This window comes from Euleptes europaea, chromosome 2 (genome assembly GCF_029931775.1).
Source record: "Euleptes europaea isolate rEulEur1 chromosome 2, rEulEur1.hap1, whole genome shotgun sequence".
Classification (NCBI taxonomy): domain Eukaryota; kingdom Metazoa; phylum Chordata; class Lepidosauria; order Squamata; family Sphaerodactylidae; genus Euleptes; species Euleptes europaea.
Window position 1 is genome coordinate 7051027 of NC_079313.1, and position 21955 is coordinate 7072981.

Here is a 21955-nt window from a genome sequence, read left to right on the forward strand (position 1 = left end):
GAAGAGAGCAAGCATCACCCCACTGCAAGCCCTGCCCATCAAGACTTTGTAAAGTATGTGGGAGCAGCACTGACCACAAATGGGAGACACAGACAGGGGTGGGGGAAATCGTAGAATCATAGAATTGGAAGGGACCACCAGGGTCATCTAGTCCAACCCCCTGCACGATGCAAGAAATTCACAACTACCTCCCCCCCACACCCCCACTGACCCATGCTCCATGCCCAGAAGATGGGGGAAAACCTGCCAGGATCCCTAGCCAAACCAGCCTGGAGGAAAATTTCTTCCTGACTCCAAAGTGGCGATCGGCATTACCCTGGGCATGCAAGAAAGGGCCACAAGAGCCAAACAGTGGTGCAACCCTTCCTGCCCTCCCTCTCATGATCTGCCTAAGCTCACGGAATCAGCATTGCTGACAGATGGCCACCTAGGCTCTGCTTAAAAACCTTCATGGAAGGAGAACGCACCACCTCCCAATCGAGGCCCCCCCAGCATTAAACCTAGTCTTCCATCATCTTGGACAACGGCATGCATCAATTGAAGAGCCAACTGCTAACGTATGCCATCTTAAATTTACCAAACACAGCCTCAAACCTCTTAAAAGGTCCTAGCACACACAAATATTTAGTATACCTTTGTACACCTTGTGTCACTGGAGGCCTAAATGCACAGATTCATGCATACTGCATGTCAATGAAGAAGAAGAAGAGTTGGTTTTTATATACTGACTTTCTCTACCACTTAAGGGAGAATCAAACTGGCTTACAATCTCCTTCCCTTCCCCACAACAGACACCCTGTGAGGTAGGGGGAGCTGAGAGAGCTGTGACTAGCCCAAGGTCACCCAGCTGGCTTCATGTGTAGGAATGGGGGAAACAAATCCAGTTTACCAGATTAGAGTCTGCTGCTCATGTGGAGGAGTGGGGAATCAGACCCAGTTTTCTAGATCAACCTTTGACGGTCCTTCTCTTTCTTCGTTTACCACAGTAGAAAAGAGTAGAAGAAGAGTTGGTTTTTATATGCTGACTTTCTCTACCACTTAAGGCAGACTCAAACCGGCTTACAATCACCTTCCCTTCCCCACCACAAACACCCTGTGCGGTAGGTGGGGCTGAGAGAGTGTGACTAGGCCGAGGTCACCCAGCTGGCATCAAGGTCACCCAGTTTACCAGAGTAGAGTCCGCCGCTCATGTGGAGGAGTGGGGAATCAGACCCAGTTTTCCAGATCAGAGTCCACCGCTCTTAACCACTACACCATGCTGGAGTCAGTTTAACACATGACTATTTAACAGTTTAACACATGACTATTTTCCTACAGAGAGATTATTCTACATAGGTATACATTTTCCTGTTACTTGTAGTCAGATGTCATGTTTTGCTTACTAAGCTGCGAAATTGGTTACATTCATCATACCTGACAACTTACGTTTCTCTACAAAGCAAAAATATTAATGCAGGTAAATAACATCAGAGTAACCTCTGTTTGATCCCCTGTAGAGGACAAGGGGCTTAGCATGGTACAAGCATTGAAAGCAACTCCTAGTTTCCATCTAAACTTAGAAGACAGACATGGTTCCTTTACCACTGGGTAGATGCTACTATGCCCTGACCTGGATGGCCCAGGCTAGCCTGATCTCGTCAGATCTCAGAAGCTAAGCAGGGTCAGCCCTGGTTATTATTTGTATGGGAGACAACCAAGGAATACCAGGGTTGCTGTGCAGAGGAAGGGACTGGCAAACCACCTCTGTTAGTCTCTTTTCATGAAAACCCCCCCCCCCAAAAAAAAGGGGTCGCCATAAGTCAGCTGCGACTTGACGGCACTTTACACACACACACACACAGATGCTACTATAGGAGCCCCGTGGCGCAGAGAGGTAAGCTGCAGTACTGTAGTTCAAGCTCTGCTCACGACCTGAGTTCGATCCCAATGGTAGTTGGTTTCAGGTAGCCGGCTCAAGGTTGACTCAGCCTTCCATCCTTCCGAGGTCGGTAAAATGAGTACCCAGCTTGCTGGGGGTAAAGGGAAGATGACTGGGGAAGGCACTGGCAAACCCCCCCCCCCCGCAAACAAAGTCTGCCTAGTAAACGTCGGGATGTGACTTCACCCCATGGGTCAGAAATGACCTGGTGCTTGCACAGAGGACCGTTACCTTTTAGATGCTACTTAGCAGCTGTTTGCTCATAACTGTTTAACTCTGAGCATTATACCACCTTGAACCACCTTCAGAGATATTGAAGTGTGGATGTTTCATCAGTGTGTTGTGATGAGAGGAACGGTTTTATCCACATATTACTGATTGTCACATGGCCAAACTCAGCAATGCTGCATCCCAGCGTCTACCATGAGGGGCATGGTGCCATTTTGAGGCCTGGCTTTTGACTTTTGAAATCACTGCAGGGGTCCAATCCTACTGGGAACTGTGGCACAGAGGAACGTTGGATTAGATGGGTGCCAAGGTGATAGTTCACCTACGGTGCCAAAAAAAACCTTAGGTCGGCCCTTGATACATCATTTTGCCAAGGAAACTTGGGCATGGAGTATGGGACACTGGGTGTGTGTGTGTGTGGGGGGGAAGGTAGTTTGGAATTTCCTGCATTGTGCAGGGGGTTGGACTAAATGACCCTGGTGGTGCCTTCCAACTCTGATTCTGTGATTTGTTGGTCACCATGCCAAAAGGTTTGGGAAGCACAGTTCTGGATGAAGAACCCCCAACCACCTTCTACCCACTTCATGGAACACAGGTTGAAAAATCACTGCTGCAAAGTAAAATACCGTCCCCACACTGTTTCTAAGACCCAATGGCTTTTCCACCTCATTATTGTCAGAAGGTGGTGGTGTTGGGGAGAACATGAGAAGTTGGCAAGGAGGAAGAGGAGAGAACGATGTGAAGGGCGGGAGTGGCCTTTAGGGAGGGCTGGCCTGTGACCCACTTTGGGGTCCTGACCCACATGATGGGACGTGCTGATCTGGAAGGTCATTAATGGCAGGTGTGCTTCCTTAAATGTTGGCTTTCCCATCTCTAGCTTGCCTCGAAGGGTCCAGCAGCGGGACTCAGCAAGCCCAGGCAGCTAGCCGTCTGAACTGAGTTTGCACCTCGCTCTCTACCTCAGAATCCTCTGCAACATGTGGGTGTTCTTCGATGGTGCTTCTGTGGAAGTTTCCCTTCCGGTTGGAATGTTTGTATGGCACCTGTTGTGTGGGCTTTTAAGTCATAGCCCACTTTGTCAGCTGGGTGAAACCCCTTCCGGCTCCGAGGATGGACAGCCAGATGAAAACGATCATATGTACCCGCTGCCCTGTGCTGAATCGGACCCTTGGTCTGTCAAGGTCAGTATTGGCCAGTCACATGAACACATGAAGCTGCCTTATAGAAGAAGAGTTAGGTTTTATATGCCGACTTTCTCTACCACTTAAGGAAGAATCAAACTGGCTTACAATCACCTTCCCTTCCCCTCCCCACAACAGTCACCCTGTGAGAAACCACCCCGGTTCACCAGATTAGCGTCTGCCACTCATGTGGAGGAGTGGGGAATCAAACCCAGTTCTGATCAGACCCTTGGTCCATCAAAGTCAGTACTGTCTACTCAGACTGGCAGCAGCTCTCCAGGGTGTCAGGCAAAGATTCTCCTACCTGGTCCTTACTGGAGATGCCAGAGATTGAACCTGGGACCTTCTGCATGACAAGCAGATACTCTACCACTGAGCCATGGCCCCTTCTCCTGACTGGAGATGCCGGGGATTGAACCTGGGACCTTCTGCACTCAGACAGAACCTTGGACCACTCAGACAGGCAGTACTTCTCCAGGGTCTCAGGGAGAGGTCTTTCACATCACGTACTGCCTGGTTCGCTTAAACTGGAGATGCCAGGGATCAAACCTGGGACCTTCTGCAGGCAACCCAGAGGCTTTCCCACTTAGCCACAACTCCTCCCATTGGGTTGGAGCTTCCGTCTTAAAGCCTCTGCAGCTAGGTTTAGGAAAAAGGAAAAAGGTGAGTGGGGGGTGACGCAAAAGAAGTCTATGAAATTATGCAGTTATTATGCACTATGCGCTTGTGAATCTCACCACCTCGCAATGGGGTGAGAGCCACTGGCTTAGATGTATTGAAAAGGGGGTTGGGCAGACTTTTGGAACAGAAGCCTGTTGTTGGCTGCCAGTAGGGGTAGCCAAACCAGACTGGTGGGTGCAAGGCAGAACATCTCTGTCACCTGCTGAGCAACATTTTTGCCTCTGGGCTTCCTTGTGGCATCTGACAGGCCAGGCTTGGAAACAGGATGATGGGCAGTTGATCTCATCCAATATGGCTATAGTCTTTCCTTCTTGACTGGAAGACTCCTGCCTCTGCTGCTGAGCCATTGTGTATCTTTTGGCATGTCATTCTCTCTCACAGCCTTATCAGATCATCTCCTTGCCGGTGGTGAAATTAGCACAGTGACCCATCTTGCTGGGTTGGTTGTGAAGGTAAACATAGAGAGGGAGGTAAAACACTTAGTTATGAGGACTGTGAAGGGCTGTGTTGATCCTGGTCACCTGTAACATCAGGAATTGCTCCCAGCCTACTGCAGGGTTGCAAATTCCCCTGCATTAAAAACTATCATGACCAGAGAGCCAGCGTGGTGTAGTGGTTAAGAGTGGTGGTTTGGAGTGGTGGACTCCGATCTGGAGAGCCGGGTTTGATTCCCCTCTCCTCCACATGAGTGGTGGAGGCTAATCTGGTGAACTGGATTTGTTTCCCCGCTCCTACACGTGAAGCCAGCTGGGTGACCTTGGGCAAGTCATTCTCTCTCAGCTCCACCTATCTCACAGGATGTCTGCTGTGGGAAGGGGAAGGGAAGGTTCGATTCTTCCTTACGTGGTAGAGAAAATGGCATATAAAAACCAACTCTTCTTCCTCTCCTAGAAGAACCAACTTCAGTGCTTAACTTGAGGCAAGGCTTTGACTTGTACTTTGGGAAGCAAGCCCGACCCTGGGAACACTATCTTCCATGCCATACTGTAGTTGGGATTTTTTTCTTCACTGCATATGCATGTTGATTGATAAAGAGTCACGTAAAATGCACCCTGACAGTTACTAGAGAAAGTTTCTTAGACTCTTTGAGGACTCAGAGGGAGTAATGGTGCTCGCAGCCTGGAATCTAACCTCCAAATGCAAAGGCTGAGAACTTTGGAACACCACTTGCTTGGGGTTCATAGTGAGGGCAGCTGTGTGCAATGTTTGTTGGTTTCTCAAAAACATCTGGTTGGCCACAGCGGCAAATGGAACGTTGGACTAGATGGGTGCCAAGGTCATGGTTTACCTATGGTGCCAAAAAACCCTTAGGTCAGCCTCGGATGCGTCACTATGCCAAGTAAACTTGGACTTGTGGGCCACCGGGCCAAAAAGGCTGGGAGGGCACGGTTCTGGATGAAGAATCCCACAACCACCTTCTACACACTTCATGGAACATAGGTTGAAAAATCACTGCCGCAAAGTAAAAGAACCACTTTTCTCTTGGGGTTCTTGAACATCGCAGGACAACCTGAATTAGAAGGGTAAGATGTAGCTGACTAAGCACTTCTGTCTGCACTCCAGGTCAGAAATAGAGGCCCTTACTAGAACAACTGCACAGATCTTTAGCCTAAATGATTAAGGACACCAAAAAGAAAAGTTCTCTAGAAACAGCAATCCCTTAGGTGGTTAGTTTACCATTTTTGTGGGTGGGTGGCAATAACAGAAGTATCATAGAACCACAGAATCATAGAGTTAGAAGGGACCACCAGGGTCATCTAGTCCAACCTCCTGCACAATGCAGGAAATTCACAACTACCTCCCCCCACACACCTCCAGTGACCCCCTACTCCATGCCCAGAAGATGGCCAAGGTGCCTTCCCTCTCATCACAGAATCAAGGGACGCTGAACAGTAAAACACGAAACCGCTTCTGCTCCAGATACAGCCGTCATGAAACACCAAAGGTCGACTTCAGAAAATATATTCTGACTCACTTGGAGGAGGGGGGGAGGATTAGTCAGGCAGGCACGATTCGGCTAACCCGTCACCCGGCGTGAGGAGCGGAACCACTCACCATTGAATCATTAGAAAAGCCCTTCGTGTTCCTTCTCAGGAAACTAGAAGGTGGGAGGGAGAGTCATGCGTTCTGTGCTTTGCATGAAAGCCAGGGGAGGCTGCATCTGGAACACGCCACGGCACTCTCCTCCCATGGCCTTAATTAGCCGTGGAGGGGGAACACACACTTTCGCACCACCCTCCCAAGCTCTTAACATCTAACATCGTGACATAAAGCCTTCCTTTTGTCAGCTAAGCAATTATGCAAATCCAGCTATCTTGCTGTAGTCCTACTTCGTGATCCTTGGAGACACACTGGGCTTTCCCCATTCCTTTTGAGAAAAAGCACAAACCTGCCACCTAAATAGTTTCTGTCCACCCAGCTATTTGCACCAAGTTTCCTAAAGGGGGGGGGGGAGAACCTCACTTTTTAGGGTGATCTCAAGGAAGGTGGGACGTTAGGAACATGTGGAGATTGTAAGAGGGGAGAGAAGAACTGAGCTACATAATTTTGATACCTCTGTCTACAGGGAACCCCAAGGAGTCCTGTGGCACAGAGTGGTAAGCTGCAGTACAGCAGTCCAAAGCTCTGCTCCCGACCTGAGTTCGATCCGACGGAAGTCGGTTTCAGGCAGCCGGCTCAAAGCTGACTCAGCCTTCCATCCTTCCAAGGTCGGTAAAATGAATACCCAGCTTGCTGGGGGTAAAGTGTAAATGACTGGGGAAGGCAATGGCAAACCACCCCGTAAACATAGTCCGCCTAATAAACGTTGGAATTGGACATCACCCCATGGGTCAGGAATGACCCGGTGCAGGGGGACTACCTTTACCTTTACAGGGACCCCAACACACTCTAAAAAGTACTTGGTTTTTGAAAGATCGTTCTTTTGTTGTTTGAAATTCTGACAAAATGATGCAGACAGTACTGCTGTGATTGAACATTACTGAGGCCATAACCAGGGAGGTGTGCATTTCACACCAAATTAAAATTCTGAGGCTACACAGGCCAAGTTATCTACCAAGAGAAGTGGAATCTTACGACAAGCACACACAATACAAATTGAACAAGCATGTATAATTTCTCCTGTTTTGCATATTCTGCCACATTTGCTATTTTGCATAAATTTATTCTGGTTCTCCTCCCCCCCACACACATACACTGCCATGAGAAATCTCATTCAGCTGCCTCTCAGGACATTTATTTAATTCATTTATACACCGCCTTTCTCCCCAATGAGAACCCCAAGCAGTTCACATCCTTCTCCTGTCCTCCAGCATGGTGCAGTGGTTAACAGCGGTGGTTTGGAGCAGTGGACTCTAATCTGGAGAACCAGGTTTGATTCCCCACTGCTCCATATGAGCGGTGTTTGCCAATCTACTGAACTGGGGTGGTTTCTCCGCTCCTACACATGAAGCCAGCTGGGTGACCTTGGGCTAGTCACAGTTCTCTTAGAGCTCTCTCAGCCCCACCTACCTCACAGGGTGTCTGTTGTGGGGAGGGGAAGGGAGGGTGATCGTAAGTCGGTTTGATTCTTCCTTAAGCGGTAGAAAAAGTCGGCATATAAAAGCCAACTCTTCTTCCATTTTATCCACACAACAACCCTGCAAGGTAGGTTAGGCTGTGAGTGTGTGACTGGCCCAAGGCCACCCAGCACTCTTAACCACTACACCACATTGACTTCTGACTAGAAACTTGATTTTGCTCTGCTCTCACAGCCCTGGTGAGAATTCACTGGCAAAACAGGTGCTTTGCAGATTCAAGGTAAGACATTCAACTCCTCTGCTTAAGAGCAGTCACGTTCCAAGCAAAAGCACCCTTCAAGAACCATGCCAATAATGAAAGAGCTGTTTACACCAGAAAGGGCAGACATATTTACCCAACTCACTTGGTGACAGCCTGTCAGACCGAAAGTTACCCCAGGTAAGTTTGCCAACCTCCAGGTACTAGATGGAGATCTCCTGCTATTACAACTGATCTCCAGGCGACAGAGATCAGTTCGCCTGGAGAAAATGGCCGCATTGGACTCTATGGCACTGAAGTCCCTCCCCAAACCCCGCCCTCCTCAGGCTCCGCCCCAAAAATCTCCAGGTATTTCCCAACCCAGAGCTGGCAACCCTAACCCTAGGTGTTATTTTTTTTTAATGAGGCCAAGACTTCTGCATATCTTTATATCACAAACACCAGGAATTAAACTGATTACCAACCTCATAATATTAGCCACCTCCAATATTTTCAAACAGAAAGCTGCATCTAATACTACCCAGCCCCATCTCATAATACTGGCTAAAATTGTGCTCTTGAATCAAATGTACCTCCCTCCACCACCACCACCACACACACACACAGCAAGCAGGAGAGACCTCTAAGTGCCAATGAATTTGAATTCTCTCTCCCCTAGTCCCAAGCAGGGCTAGTGGCAAGTAATTCAGTGCTGGCTTCTCACATGGAATCTTTCCCCCTGCTTGAGTAACAATAAAGGCAATTCCCACATTGCTGCCAGGAGAGGGGGGAAAGAACAAAAAAACCATGCAGCAAACCAAGTGGTGAAACTAAGAAACATTCTGCTTACGTCAAAAGAGCTGAGCTCAGAAACCACAACGGACCCTTTTCCCCATTGCTGCCAAGTAGATTGAGAGCCAAGAACGGGAGGGGAGAAAGTCTACAGCTGAATAATAGTACAGAGTTAGCGGGCTAGACAATGTGGTCACCCAGTAAGCATCTTTTGCTGCAGTGGGCTGGTCGACTCTCCTTTTTTAACCGGGGACACACACACACACACACACACACAAATGACCACAAGTGGGGGGGAGAGAAGCATGCAGGCAAAGTCAACAGATGCCCACTTAAGAAAGGTTAATTGAGGTTGAACACATGAAGCTGCCTTATACTGAATCAGACCCTCGGTCCATCAAAGTCAGTATTGTCTACTCAGACTGACTCCAGGGTCTAAGGCAGGGTCTTTCCACATCACCTACTTGTTTAGTCCCTTTAACTGGAGATGCTGGGGATTGAACCCGGGACCTTCTGCATGCCAAGCAAATGCTCTACCACTGAGCCACGGGTCCCTGCCCCAAAACGGCACCGCTCGTAATTCTTAAAACATAGGGAAAGTTCAATGTCGCTAGTTTCTAGCAAATCTCCCGCCCTATACCAGGTGAATACAGGTACGTTTGCTTCGTGCGGCTCTTCGTGGGAGAGAGTGAAGAGGGATGGTCAGCTACGAGCCAATTATGTCAGGCCCAGTAGCAAGCGCATCCTAATTAAAGAAGTCTGGGACTCTTAAGCTGGAACTGCTGCAGCGGACTCTGGCAGGCAGCTACAAGCTCACAGCATGGGCTTCTGACCAGATCTGTCGCACGTGCTCCAAGAACACAGCGGGAGCAATGCAGTTTACCAAACCTTGGATTTACTAGGGGAAAGGTTATGCCAATACAGCAGGAACTTCTTGTGGGTCACACCCAAGAGAGTCAAGGGTCAGTCTGATAAGCACAAGGCAGGACTAAAGGGAGAGGGGTGAGAAGGAGGGCTAGAAAGAGCAGCAAATTTCTAAGTGGTGCCATTTATTTTTTTATATAGAACCAAACCATCACAGAATTGAATACTCATTTCAAAAATTCACATCGAGCGATTCTCACCATTCAATGAAAACTTAACACAGATTACTTTTTTTTTTTAGAAAGAGAGACTCAACAGCTGCTAGTCACCAATAAGCTAAACAGAACCTGAACACATGAAGCTGCCTTATACTGAATCAGACTCTTGGTCATCAAAATCAGTATTGTCTACTCAGACTGGCAGCGGCTCTCCAGGGTCTCAGGCATGGGTCTTTCACATCACCTACTTGCCTAGTCCCTTTAACTGGAGATGCCGGGGATTGAACCTGGGACCTTCTGCATGCCGAGCAGATGCTCTGCCACTGAGCTATGGCTCTTTCCCCTAACCTCCGTGTTTAGAGATACTTCCACCAGATTTTGGGGAAATGCCATGAGGGGAGAGCTGTTTCCTTCACACCCTTCTTTTCAGGATTCCGGAAAGACACGTGACGGATCACTCTCAGAATCGGGATGATGCACTAGATGGCTCTTCACTCTGATTCAGCAGGGGACTTCCTTGTCTTCTTAAACGGTCTTACCTCTCCCTTTCGCCCGAAATTTTGCTTTACAGCTCATTGCGCACCTGCCCACAACAAATTAATTTAAAAAATACTTTTAAAAGTCATAATGTCTCAACTTTCCCAGATCTCTGAAGGGAAATACCTCTTTTAGTGGGGGGGGGGGGGGTTTGGGGGAGGTGTTAAGTGCCGTCAAGTAGCTTCCAACTCATGACAACCCTATGAATCAATGTCCTCCAAAATGTCCTATCTCTGACAGCCTTGCTCAGATCTTGCAAACTGAGGGCTGTGGCTTCCTTTATTGAGTCAATCCATCTCTTGTTGGGTCTTCCTCTTTTCCTGCTGCCCTCAACTTTTCCTAGCATGACTCATGTCTTCTCATAATGTGACCAAAGTATGAGGAATAAAATGCTTAGTAACAGAAAAGAAAGCAACCAAGCAGCTAAGCGCAGCTTTTTTGATTTCAATTAAACCACAAGGAGCGCACATGGTAGTAACTGCACACATTAAGGGAGCTGCCCAAACAGGAAAGGCTGCATTAACCAGTGTGTGCCCTGCAGGCCTCTGGCTCCCTAGCAAAGGCACAGTCAAAAATAGCATGCCCTCCTTCCTAAATAGGCAGGAACTTTCGGAAACCACACTATCAACAGCCCTAAAGGACAGAAAGTCCAACACAACGCCAACATGCAGTGAGGTTTGACCACCTTTCAAAAAAACAAAAACACAGTAATTTCTGGAAGCTTATTGTTGTGTCTGTTACAGCAACCGAGTGTGTGGCTATTTCACTCCATGCTGGCTCAGCTACATAGCCTTGTTTATGCTGTAATGCATGAAACCACAAAACTGGAAGAAGTCCAAGCGCTGCAGAAACATAGTAGTCGAGAGCCCCGCACCAATTAAAAACAAACAAAAAAAGCAATTCTCAGCCCCATTCTCAGACATAACTAACTCCGGAGAAAGAATGGATGCTAAGGCAAACATGTGGGTCTCCTCCACACGAAGCCAAGAACTGTCCTCTCCTGGGGCCATTTTATCCCAACGCACCAGTTTGAAAGAGGAAAGGGCAGCCAAGCTTGCAAAATGTTTTACTATATTATTCACACCATCCATTGCAAGGAGTTAGGTGTCATAACATACAATGCCATGCTGTAGATAAGCAAAAAATGGAGTATATTTAGAAATAATGAGATAAGGGGGAGGATTTCAGCATGTTTTGACTTAATGAAGGAATATAGAACATGCCTTTCTATTTAGGTTCCTATTCTTCTCCATTTTTAATTTTTTTTTTCCCCAAGGAAAGAACGCCACAGGTTCTCCCAGTCATCAGAACTAGAAGTTGTCCCAAAGTGGGTTTTGTAAAGAGGAAAAAATAGACTAGTTCTTCCACATCTCAACTCTGAAACCATTCCAGAACAGAGGGCCAGGCTAGAGAAAGGAGAAAGAAACTTTACTTCTTTCTGTGCTAAGTCCAGCCGGCTTCCCCATCAGTTCACAACAGGAGAATGCAGTCACCTAAAACTGAACATACAGAAGGAAGCCAGGCCTAATAATTTTCATAACATATCCAGTAACAAAGCCCTTTAAAAAAAAACAAAAAAAACAGCAGCTTATCTGAAACGCCCAAACTCCAGAAGATGACCAAAAAAAAACTGGGCTGGTTTGGAAAACAGCTCATGATGGTTTGCTTGTTTGTATCCTCTAAAAAAAGGCTAAATGTGCTTTGTGAGACAGCAGTGCACTATGAGGCGTGGAAGTGTCAACAGGGTGGAGCCAGCAGGGGGGTGCAGATTGTCTGGGTGTGGGCTGGGAGTAACTGCAGGCAATGAGTCATCCAACAACAGGAAAAGCAGGATCATTCTGAAATGGCTGGCCTGGGATGTGAGGAATGTCTGGGACTCTGAAAAACCGAGGGGTTGCGGGGAGTTCTGAAAGAAAAAGGTTGGCAGAGAACCAGAAGAATTCCAGAGAAAGAGGTGTCCCGAGACATGGGTCAGGAGGAGAGCAATTGTGACATTCAGTAGGGTCAACCGGGGATTCTGGAACTAAAGGAGAAGAGATCAAGGCGTAGTTATCTGAGGAGGGCCCCTGGGAGTTGCGCCTGACCTCAAAAGATCAGGAACATGGAGAGAAGGAAGGAAGGAAGGAAGAAACCTGGCTCAACTACCTGAGGACATGCAATGGGAAAGCAATGTGTCTATACAAAAGGATATCAAGGCACAAGAGAGAGAGAAAAGAGAAACACCACACACAACAGTGATAAAGCATAGAAGACAACTAAGGAAAGATCTACCAAAGTGGGGGAGAGGGTTTCCTGGGAGCAAAAAGAGGAAGGTTGGCTTGCTGGGTGCAGAAAATAAAAGGTAACCTGGTGGAAAGGGCTACGAAAGATCTTTCCAGGAGATATTCAAATAGAGGGGATGCACCTTAGGGAGATCAAAACCTACAGATGCCAGAGTAAACACAGCAGACAAAGATGGACTTGGGTGGGGGAAGGAAAGGTGAAAAATACACAGGAACTGAGAACAGTTTGAGCACACCAAGTGGAAAGCAGGACTGGGAGTTGCCTGGGTCAGTGAGGCTACTTTGACTGAGATCCTCCAGAGGGAAAAGACCCCGAGATACAGAAGGGTGACCTTTTACGGGAAAGGTTACGGGGAGGTCAAACCAGGATTCGAGTCAGGCAAAACAACAAGAGACAGAGGTAGCCTCGGAGCAGCAGGACAGTGTGACACCACTCTTCCATTTCAGGTGAGATGTGAAATCAGAAAGGGAAGGAAGAATGAGAAGTGCCTGGATGAAGAAGTTCCCCCTTCTATGCTCAACTCACCCTCCTCATATAGACGGGCGGAGCTCAGAAAGGACTGGCACGAAGGGCTGAACTTCCACCTCACTCACATTGTGTTACTATTAAACACAAACACAGTTTTAATGTTTTCCCCTCCACATATGGTGCACCCCCCCCCCAGCTTCCCATCTCTCACACCAGACATCCACCTAAGTTACCAGAACCCCTGCTTCTGCCCTCACGTCACTCCCGGACTTCAACCTATTCCCACTGACCTATCCCAGTTCCCACCCCCAGCATTTCACTTACACGTCATTCATATAACACCAAACGAATCATTCGTCCACCCCCACCCCCAGCAAATCTCTCACTGGGATTGCTACATGAGTCCCCTGATATTTATTTTATCGCATTATTACCCTGCCCTCCCCAACCTGAAGGTCGGGCTCAGAGCGGCTGATATCACCACCCAACTGCACCTCACTTGTATGATAAGCATGTGGATTTTCACCCAACCCTTGTCCCTCCTATAACCCCCTCCTTCTACCATTACCCCAATTTCCCTGTCCCTCCACTTCACACACCAAACTGGACCATATACTGTAATGCACAATGTCCCTCAATTTCCCCATCTCGGATTTCCTCTTGTACAAACACAACCCCTCTCCTCCCAAATAACTCCAGATGCACCATCTATAACAGCCCTCCTTCCTCAACTTTTCTCCTCAGACCACATTGCACCCAGCCCTGCTTTCTCCCCATATCACCCCAACTTCCCTGCTCTCTCCAGTTTCACGTCACACCAAAGCTGCACCCTGGAAGCACTCCTCCTCACGTCCACCTGCCCTTAACGTCTCCTAAACCCAGTCCCCCTATATCGATCCCAAACGTCACATTACTTGTACAAGACCAAAAAGTGCCTGGAAAGCTCAGATTTTCCCCATCCGCCTTCCCAGTTCCTTCTTCAGGGCCATCCGCACAACCTCCCCAACTTTCCCCCCACTTGTGTATGTGAAGTGGTGTCAAGTTGCTTCCAACTTATGGCAACCCTATGAACCAATGGCCTCCAAAATGTCCTATCGTTCACTGCCTGGCTCATATCTTGCAAAGGGAGGGCCACAGCTTCCTGTCTTGAGTCAATCCATCTCATGCTGGGTCTTCCTTTTATCCCTGCTGCCTTCCACTTTTCCTATCGTTATTGTCTTTTCTGGTGACTCTCATCTTGTCGTTATGCGACCAAAGCACGATAGCCTCCCCCTACTTACAGGACACCAAACTGACCCCCTATATAACAACCCCCAAGCAATGCAACACCCTCTTCCACACACGCCCCCCCCACTCACTCAAAACAAGAGAAACTGAACTTACCCTCTCAAAACACTCTCTCCAATGGCACCCAATGTCCCACCTATGACATACACCCCTCAAAAAAATACCACCCAATAATACCACCCCTTTCACACACAACTCCCTCTCCCAAGTTCCCCCCGTGACACCATATTAGGGTGTGGGGGGGGGACACAATAAGGTCTTCCTCTTTTCCCCGCTGCCTTTCACTTTTCCCAGCATTATTGTCTTCTCATGATGTGGCCAAAGCACATAGCTTCCCCCTACTTACAAGGCACAAAACTGCCCCCCCATATAACAACCCCCAAGCAATGTAACACGTTGGCCCACACACGACTGCACACCACTCACTCAAGAGAACCTGAGCCACCCTCTCGAAAAACCTCCAATGGCACCCAATCGTCGCATCGATAACATACACCCCCAAAAAATACCAAAGCATGATAGCCCCCCCTACTTACAAGACACTAAACTGCCCCCCTATATAACAACCCCCAAGCAATGCAATACCCTCTGTCATATATGACCCCCCACTGCAGACCACTCACTCAAAACAAGAGAATCTGAGCGACCCGCTCACCCTATCGCCCCACTTTTGACATACACCCCCCCAAATGACACCCCCTTGCACACACAACTCCCTCCCCCCAAGTTCACCCCATGACACCTTATTGGGGGTGGGGGCACAAGGTCAAACCCAGGGGGTTCCCCCATCCTGTTCAAATTGCTCCCTCCCGCCCCACTGCAGACCACTCACTCAAAACAAGAGAATCGGAGCGACCCTCTCGAAACACCCTCTCCAACGGCACCCTATCGCCCCACTTTTGACATACAACCCCCCCAGTGCTACCCCCTTTCACCCACAACTCCCTCCCATGACACCTTATTAGGGTGGAGTGTGTGTGTGGGGGGGGGGATACAAGGTCAAACCCGGTGGTCCCCCCCCACGTGACATCCCCCTACTTGCAAGGCACTAAACCGCCCCCCCTATATAACAACCCCCACACTGCAGACCACCCACTCAAAACAAGAGGATCTGAGCGACCCTCTCCAATGGCACCTAAATCGCCCCACTTTTGACATACATGCACCCCCCAACCAAATGCTAAATGTACACACAACTCCCCCCCCAAGTTCACCCCATGACACCTTATTAGGGTGGAGGGGGGGGCACAAGGTCAAACCCGGCGGGTCGCCCCCCCACACACACACGTGACATCCCGTCCCCGGGGGGGGGCCCACTCACGTATACGGGCAGGGGCCAGGGGTAGACGGCCGGCTCGGCTCCGACGGGCGACTTGAGCCGGAGCTCCAGCCTCTCGCCCATGCTGTCGGCCGTCGGGGGCGGGGAGGTCCGGTCCGGTCAGGTCGGGGCGGCGGAGGGCGGCAGGAGGCGGCGTCGCCGCAGCAGCCCGAGCATGCTAGACCCGGGCGGCTCTCCCGTCGTCGTCTCTCTCTCAGCGCGCGCCTCTCGCCTATTGTCGCTCGCGCCGGGCCGGGCTCCTCCTCAACGCCGTCGCCGTCAGCAGCCGCGCCGCCGCAGCCGCCATTTTGGGCCGCCCCCGCCGGCGTCGGGGGAGGGAGGGGCGGGGGGCGAAGGGCGCGCGGGCGGCGGACGCCAACCAACGGGATTTGTCCCCCCCTTTTTTTTTTTAACACCCGGTTCTCAGAGAGGGGGCGCACGGCGCATGCGTGACAACAAGACTCAATAAATTAAACGGGGCGGGGGGGGAAGCCTCTCGGTCGGTCGAATGGGAGTGGAAGGGCCGAGGTCGTTGGGCTGGGGTGCGCGCGCACCGCCTAATGCCCCTCTCTGTCTCTCTCTCTCTCTCTCTATACATAGAACGAGTGACGGTAAGGGGCCGAGAGCGCCTGCGCCGGGAAAGTAACGACATCTACATGGGCGCGCTCGTGCGTAAAGCATCGGGGGGGGGGAGGGAGAGAAGGAAACGTAGGAGGCGGAGCCTCAACGGATATTGGAGGAAGGAAACATTGGAGCGGAGATGGGGAAGGAAAGATAGGAGGCGGAGCCAAAGTGGAGAAGGGAAGCAAATGAGAGGAGGAGGAGGAGGAGGAGGGGGGGAGAAGGGAGGGGCTTTCTCGTCGCCGTCACGAGCGCTCCTTGATTGGGCGCGCGAGGACGAGGAAAGAAGGCAGGGAGGGGAAACAGAGAAGCGCGATCCTCCGCGGACGTGCGCGCGCTCGCGCCCCCCCCACGCCTCGATTCCCCTCTACCTCGTTTGCCCCGCCCGCCCCTTCCCATCTCGCGAGCGCGCGCCTTGTCCTCAGTTGCCCTCGCGACGGGGATGGGGGAGGGGGAGTTGGCGCGTGCGCGCGCGCCTCGCTTCTCCCCTCTCGCGCGCCGCCTTCTCCCTCTTCCCCTCAGGAAGGCATGGCTACAAAACCCGCCCGTTAGGTTCAAGCCAGTCAGTCCTCCCGTTTCACAAGCGACCTCAGGAAATAAAGCGCCACAAATTTTATATATTTATATAATTATGTTTTTATATATGATTATATATATAATTATATTTATATAGATATATAAAATTATAACATAATTATTATAATATTATTATATAATGTATAAATTGATATAATATCATATAATTATAACACTATATATTTTATGGGGGTTCCCGCACTTGGTATTCCCAGCGATGTATTAAGAGTTTGAAAATGTTATAAAAAAATACTGTTCGCGCTTTATGTATTCCCACCAATGTGTTAAGGGCTTGAAAACGTTATAAAAAAAATACTGTTCGCACTTTGTTTGGCCCCTTTCGCTGTGAAGACGTCTTCCGACCATTTATAAGCCGTGGTATCCAAAAAACCTTTTAAAGCGATGTTTTTTATAACATTTTCAAACTCTTAATACATCGCTGGGAATACAAAGTGCGGTAACCCCCTATATATATAATTTGTGGTGCTTTATTTCCTGAGGTAACGTAACTATAGGGAACTATATATGTACACATTCCTGAGGTAACTTCTAACTAGAGAGAGAGCGCGCAGCCACGGTGGGCCGTACTTGCCCCACTGAGGAGGACTTCCTGAACTCAGAGCAATGCTGGGTTTCCTGGGACCAGCTTTCTTCTCCTGGGACCAGCAGGGAAGGGGCCGTGGCTCTGTTTGTAGAGCATCAGCTTGTCATGCAGAAGGTCCCAGGTTCAATCCCCGGCACCTCCAGTTAAAGGGACTGGGCAAGTAGGTGATGGGAAAGACCTCTAGCCTGAGACCCTGGAGAGCCGCTGCCGGTCTGAGTAGACAATACTGACTATTGAGGAGGGGCCATGGCTCAGTGGTAGAGCATCTGCTTGGCATGCAGAAGGTCCCAGGTTCAATCCCTGGCATCTTCAATTGAAGGGACTAGGCAAGTAGGTGATGTGAAAGACCCCTGCCTGCCTGAGACCCTGGAGAGCCACTGCCGGTCAGAGTAGACAATACTGAGTTTGATGGACCCAGGGTCGGATTCAGTGTAAGGCTGTGTGTTCATGTGGTCTCCAACTCCCACAAAGCAAAGAGCCAGTCCAGGATTTCCTCTGCTTCACTGGAGCATGAGATGCTTCCGGAGAGCCTCGGAGGCATCGCTTTTGGGTCTGCTGGGACTAACGCTCATTCAGAAACATTGCCCCCCCCCCCCATTGCAGGATGCTTGCTTGGCTTGCAACTTCCTGACACTGTGGAAACTGCAAACGTTTTTTGTGTTTGGTCCCTCCTACCCATTCTGCCACTGGTGGCGTTTTGTGGCGGTGTCCACTGCCTGTTATCAGCCTTCTGGCAGTTTGCTGGGTGGCACTGGAAGTTCCCAGTGGTTCTGTAGCTTTTGCTTTGTATATTGGAAGAGCACAGGTGGTGGCACAGAGGCATTCCTATGGGCAGCTGATCCACCAGCCCCCCAAAAGAGAGAGATCCTGCATCCTCCCAAAAGAGAGAGATCCTGCACACACACCCAAAAGAGAGAGAGATAGAGAGATCCTGCAGGGGTGTCAAACGTAAGGCCTGTGGGCTGGATCTGACCCCCCATTCTGAATCTGGGCTGGCTGGGCATGGCCTGACCCGACCAACAGATTAACACATGAAGCTACCTTCAACTGAATCAGACCCTTGGTCCATCAAAGTCAGTATTGTCTACTCAGACTGGCAGCGGCTCTACAGGGTCTCAGGCAGAGGTCTTTCACATCACCTACTTGCCTAGTCCCTTGCCGGAGTCTGAACCTGGGACCTTCTGCATGCCAAGCAGATGCTCTACCACTGAGCCACAGCCCATCCCCTCCCCTTTTCCCCCAAGTGTCATTTATGTTATATTCAGCCCTTGTAACTATTGAGTTTGACACCCCTGCTCTAAGAAGCTACAGCTAAGATTGTCAACCTGTAAGTGGGGCCTAGAGATCTTCTGGAATTACAACTGATCTCCAGACTAGAGAGATGAGTTCCCCTAGAGAAAATGGCTGTTTCCGAGAGGGGCTCTATGGCATTAAATCCCATGGAGGTCTCTCCTGTCCCCAGATTCCACCACCCCAAACTCCAGGAATTTCCCAACCTGGAGCAGACAATCCTAGCCTATAGCCCACTCACAGCTATGTTTCTCTGCCTCTGCACAACATCTAAAAAGGCTAGTTCTAGGGTTATTTGACAGTGCATTCAACGGAAACCAATGAGTTGACTTCAGCACCTTGGGAGGGTGACAGAACTCTATTTCTGGGTATCTCATGTGGGATAGCAACCATGCTGCCCTGTCACAAAATATGATCCAGTCTGTGTCCTATACTAAAAATAAAAGGCCACCCAAATGCTTTAGCTTTTTTTTGTAGAAGACATTCCACCCCATTGAGTAAATATGCTTATCATCAAGCTACACTGAATCCAGCTCAGCTTACTTCCAAGTCAACACAGAGAAGATTAGGCTGTAAGGAGTATGCTCACTACGATGGGACAGGAGCTGCCTATTGGGTGATGTTGTAAGTTTCAAGATCCTTTCGAGCAGGAGCAGTCCATCTGCACAGTGGAATTTCAGCAACCCTTAAGAGTCCACAACCATCCACAGAGTAACCTTGGACCAGTTCCCAGAAAGGGAGATGTACCACTGGATGTCTGCCCTGCGGTTAAGGCTCCTGCTTTATCCACCGTATCATATTGCTTCCCACAAAAAGGTGCAGGAATCCAGCGTGAAATTGCCAGACCAGCAGCAAATTTTATTCTGTTCATTGATGTCTTCACAAAGACTTTTTTTTTCTGTTGCGTGTTAAGTGCCGTCAAGTCACTTCCGACACATGGCAACCCTATGGATCAATGTCCTCCAAAACGTCCCATCTTTAACAGCCTTGTTCAGGTCTTGCAAGCAGAGGGCCGTGGCTTCCTTTATAGAGTCAGCCCAACTCTTGTTGGGTCTTTCTCTTTTCCTGCTGCCTTCAACTTTTCCTAGCATGTCTTTTCCAGTGACTCTTGTCTTCTCATAATTCTTCTGCTACAAGTGTTAGATCACAGCCAAGCTGTGAAAATGGTATTATCACCAATGACAGTTCTTTTGAAGATGGATAGGTACCAAATTCCAACTTGCATATCCTCGTATTGTTTTCACCTCACCCTTGCACAAAATGAACCCATGAGACCTTAATTTCACCTCAACCCATGTTCTGTTTCCTTTCACCAATTTCCCCCCCCTGTTACACAGTTTTAAAACATTATTTGTTGCGTGGAATAAAAACACCACAAAAAGAAATTGATTCAGAACACCAGCAGTGGAAACGAGTAAACGTCAAAGGCTCACAACATGTTGTTTTGCGGAAAAGGAAAGAAAATCGCTTTTGGATGGATCACTGGAGCATTGCCCAGATACGTCAGTTCGACAGAGTGCCTTGTATCCGAACACATGAAGCTGCCTTCTACTGAATCAGACCCTCGGTCCATCAAAGTCAGTCTTGTCTACTCAGACCAGCAGCGGCTCTCCAGGGTCTCAGGCAGAGGTCTTTCACATCACCTACTTGCCTAGTCCCTTTAACTGGAAATGCCGGGGATTGAACCTGGGACCTTCAGCATGCCAAGCAGATGCTCTACAAACTAAGCCACAGCCTTTAATTCCTCTTTAAGGGAATTTGGGCCACATTGTTTACATTTTTTAAAAAATCTCTCTTGTACGTCAGTGTATATTCACAAATCTGCCTACCGAGGATAACATTTCACGCCTCTGACAAAGCAGACTGCCATCCGCAAAGGATTCTGCTACAGCCAATCTCTTTTGAACCCCACTCTCTCTATTCTGGCTGCTCGCCTCTCCTCTGCTATCCAGTTAGCAATACCGAAAATTGAAATTGCACGCCAGTTCGCTTCCAGCCAGCAGCAGACTGTAGATGAGGGACACGCAGAACGTGCAGCCGGATGGTGTTTTTTTTTTTCCAACCGCTGGTACAGAACATTGGGAAGGAGGCGTCTGAGGACCAGACAGAGGGAGGGAAAAAATAACCCTCGCTAGTGCCTCCAACTAATGTGTGTGCACTGGGGGTGGGGGGAGGAGACTACAAAGCTGAGTTTTCCATCCAGATAATGATTCAGAAACCATCATTTCAGGTTAACAAAGGAATAATTTGCAGGTGTGAAAGAGGTGCTTGGCTTTAGCCCACTGTTCTGTCAGAGCTAAAGAGAGCACCCCCCTGGTTTCGAGATGGGTCCCGTTTTTCTCCTCCGTCATTCCTCCCATGCCAGAAATCAGTAGGTAGAAGCAGTTCTGTGCCCACCGTGCTATTATTCACCAACGCAAAAGAGGCCGAAGCTGTAAGCCCTTCTAATCCTCTTTTAAACCATGGACGTTTTCAGAGGTTGAAATTCGCACATCTACCCTGCATCCCAGTCCTTGTAACGTGCAGATCATCTTCCAACTACATCCCGCCTCTTTCAATATTGGCTGTTTTTCTGGTGAAAATATTAAAAAGATCTGCAACAGCTGGACTGTACGCATCAAAGTATATTATAAAATTTCTAACGAACGTTTGAGTCATAGTTTAATAGACTTCAGTGCGCAATAAATGTTAATTGGTTTAAAATATGCTAAAAGCTACCTTTTGGACATATTTATGTCCAGTGTGGTGTAGTGGTTATGAATATCTGGAAGACCCAGGTTCGAATCCCCACTTGTGCCACGGAAGCTCGCAGAGTGACCTTGGCCCCCTCATACTTGCTCAGCCTAACCTACCGCACAGGGTTGTTGTCAGGATAAAATGGAGGAGAGGAGAATGATGTAAGCCGATTTGGATTCCCATTGGAGAGAGATCTGGGGTATAAATTAATTAAATTATTAACAAATGATGTCTGGACTTCAGTATTTGCCAGGGTATTAATCAGGGTGTGGAATCATCTTTTTTTTATTATTCAGTTGTGATTTACATTCTCCTATACGATCTTTTTTTATTACTCCATTGATCTCTCACTTTCCAGTATGTTCACATTAGGGTTGCAAACCTCCAGGTACTAGCTGGAGATCTCCTGCTATTACAACTGATCTCCAGCCGATAGAGATCAGTTCACCTGGAGAAAATGGCCGCTTTGGCAATTGGACTCTATGGCATTAAAGTCCCTCCCCTCCTCAAACCCCACCCTCCTCAGGCTCCGCCCCAAAAACCTCCCTCTGGTGGCAGAACCTGGCGACCTTAGTTCACATGATTATCATTTAAGAT

The 21955-nt window shown here is 48.9% G+C and overlaps 1 protein-coding gene across 1 annotated transcript in view; it reads right to left on the reverse strand.

Moving 5' to 3' along the window:
* DOT1L (DOT1 like histone lysine methyltransferase) overlaps positions 1-15641 on the reverse strand; it is a 94098-nt gene extending 78457 nt beyond the window's left edge. Inside the window, exon 1 of the mRNA XM_056867693.1 lies at positions 15535-15641. Within this exon, the coding sequence (XP_056723671.1) occupies positions 15535-15615 (81 nt within the window). The 5' untranslated portion in view covers positions 15616-15641. The remainder of the gene's footprint in view (positions 1-15534) is intronic.
* Between the last annotated feature and the right edge of the window lie 6314 nt (positions 15642-21955).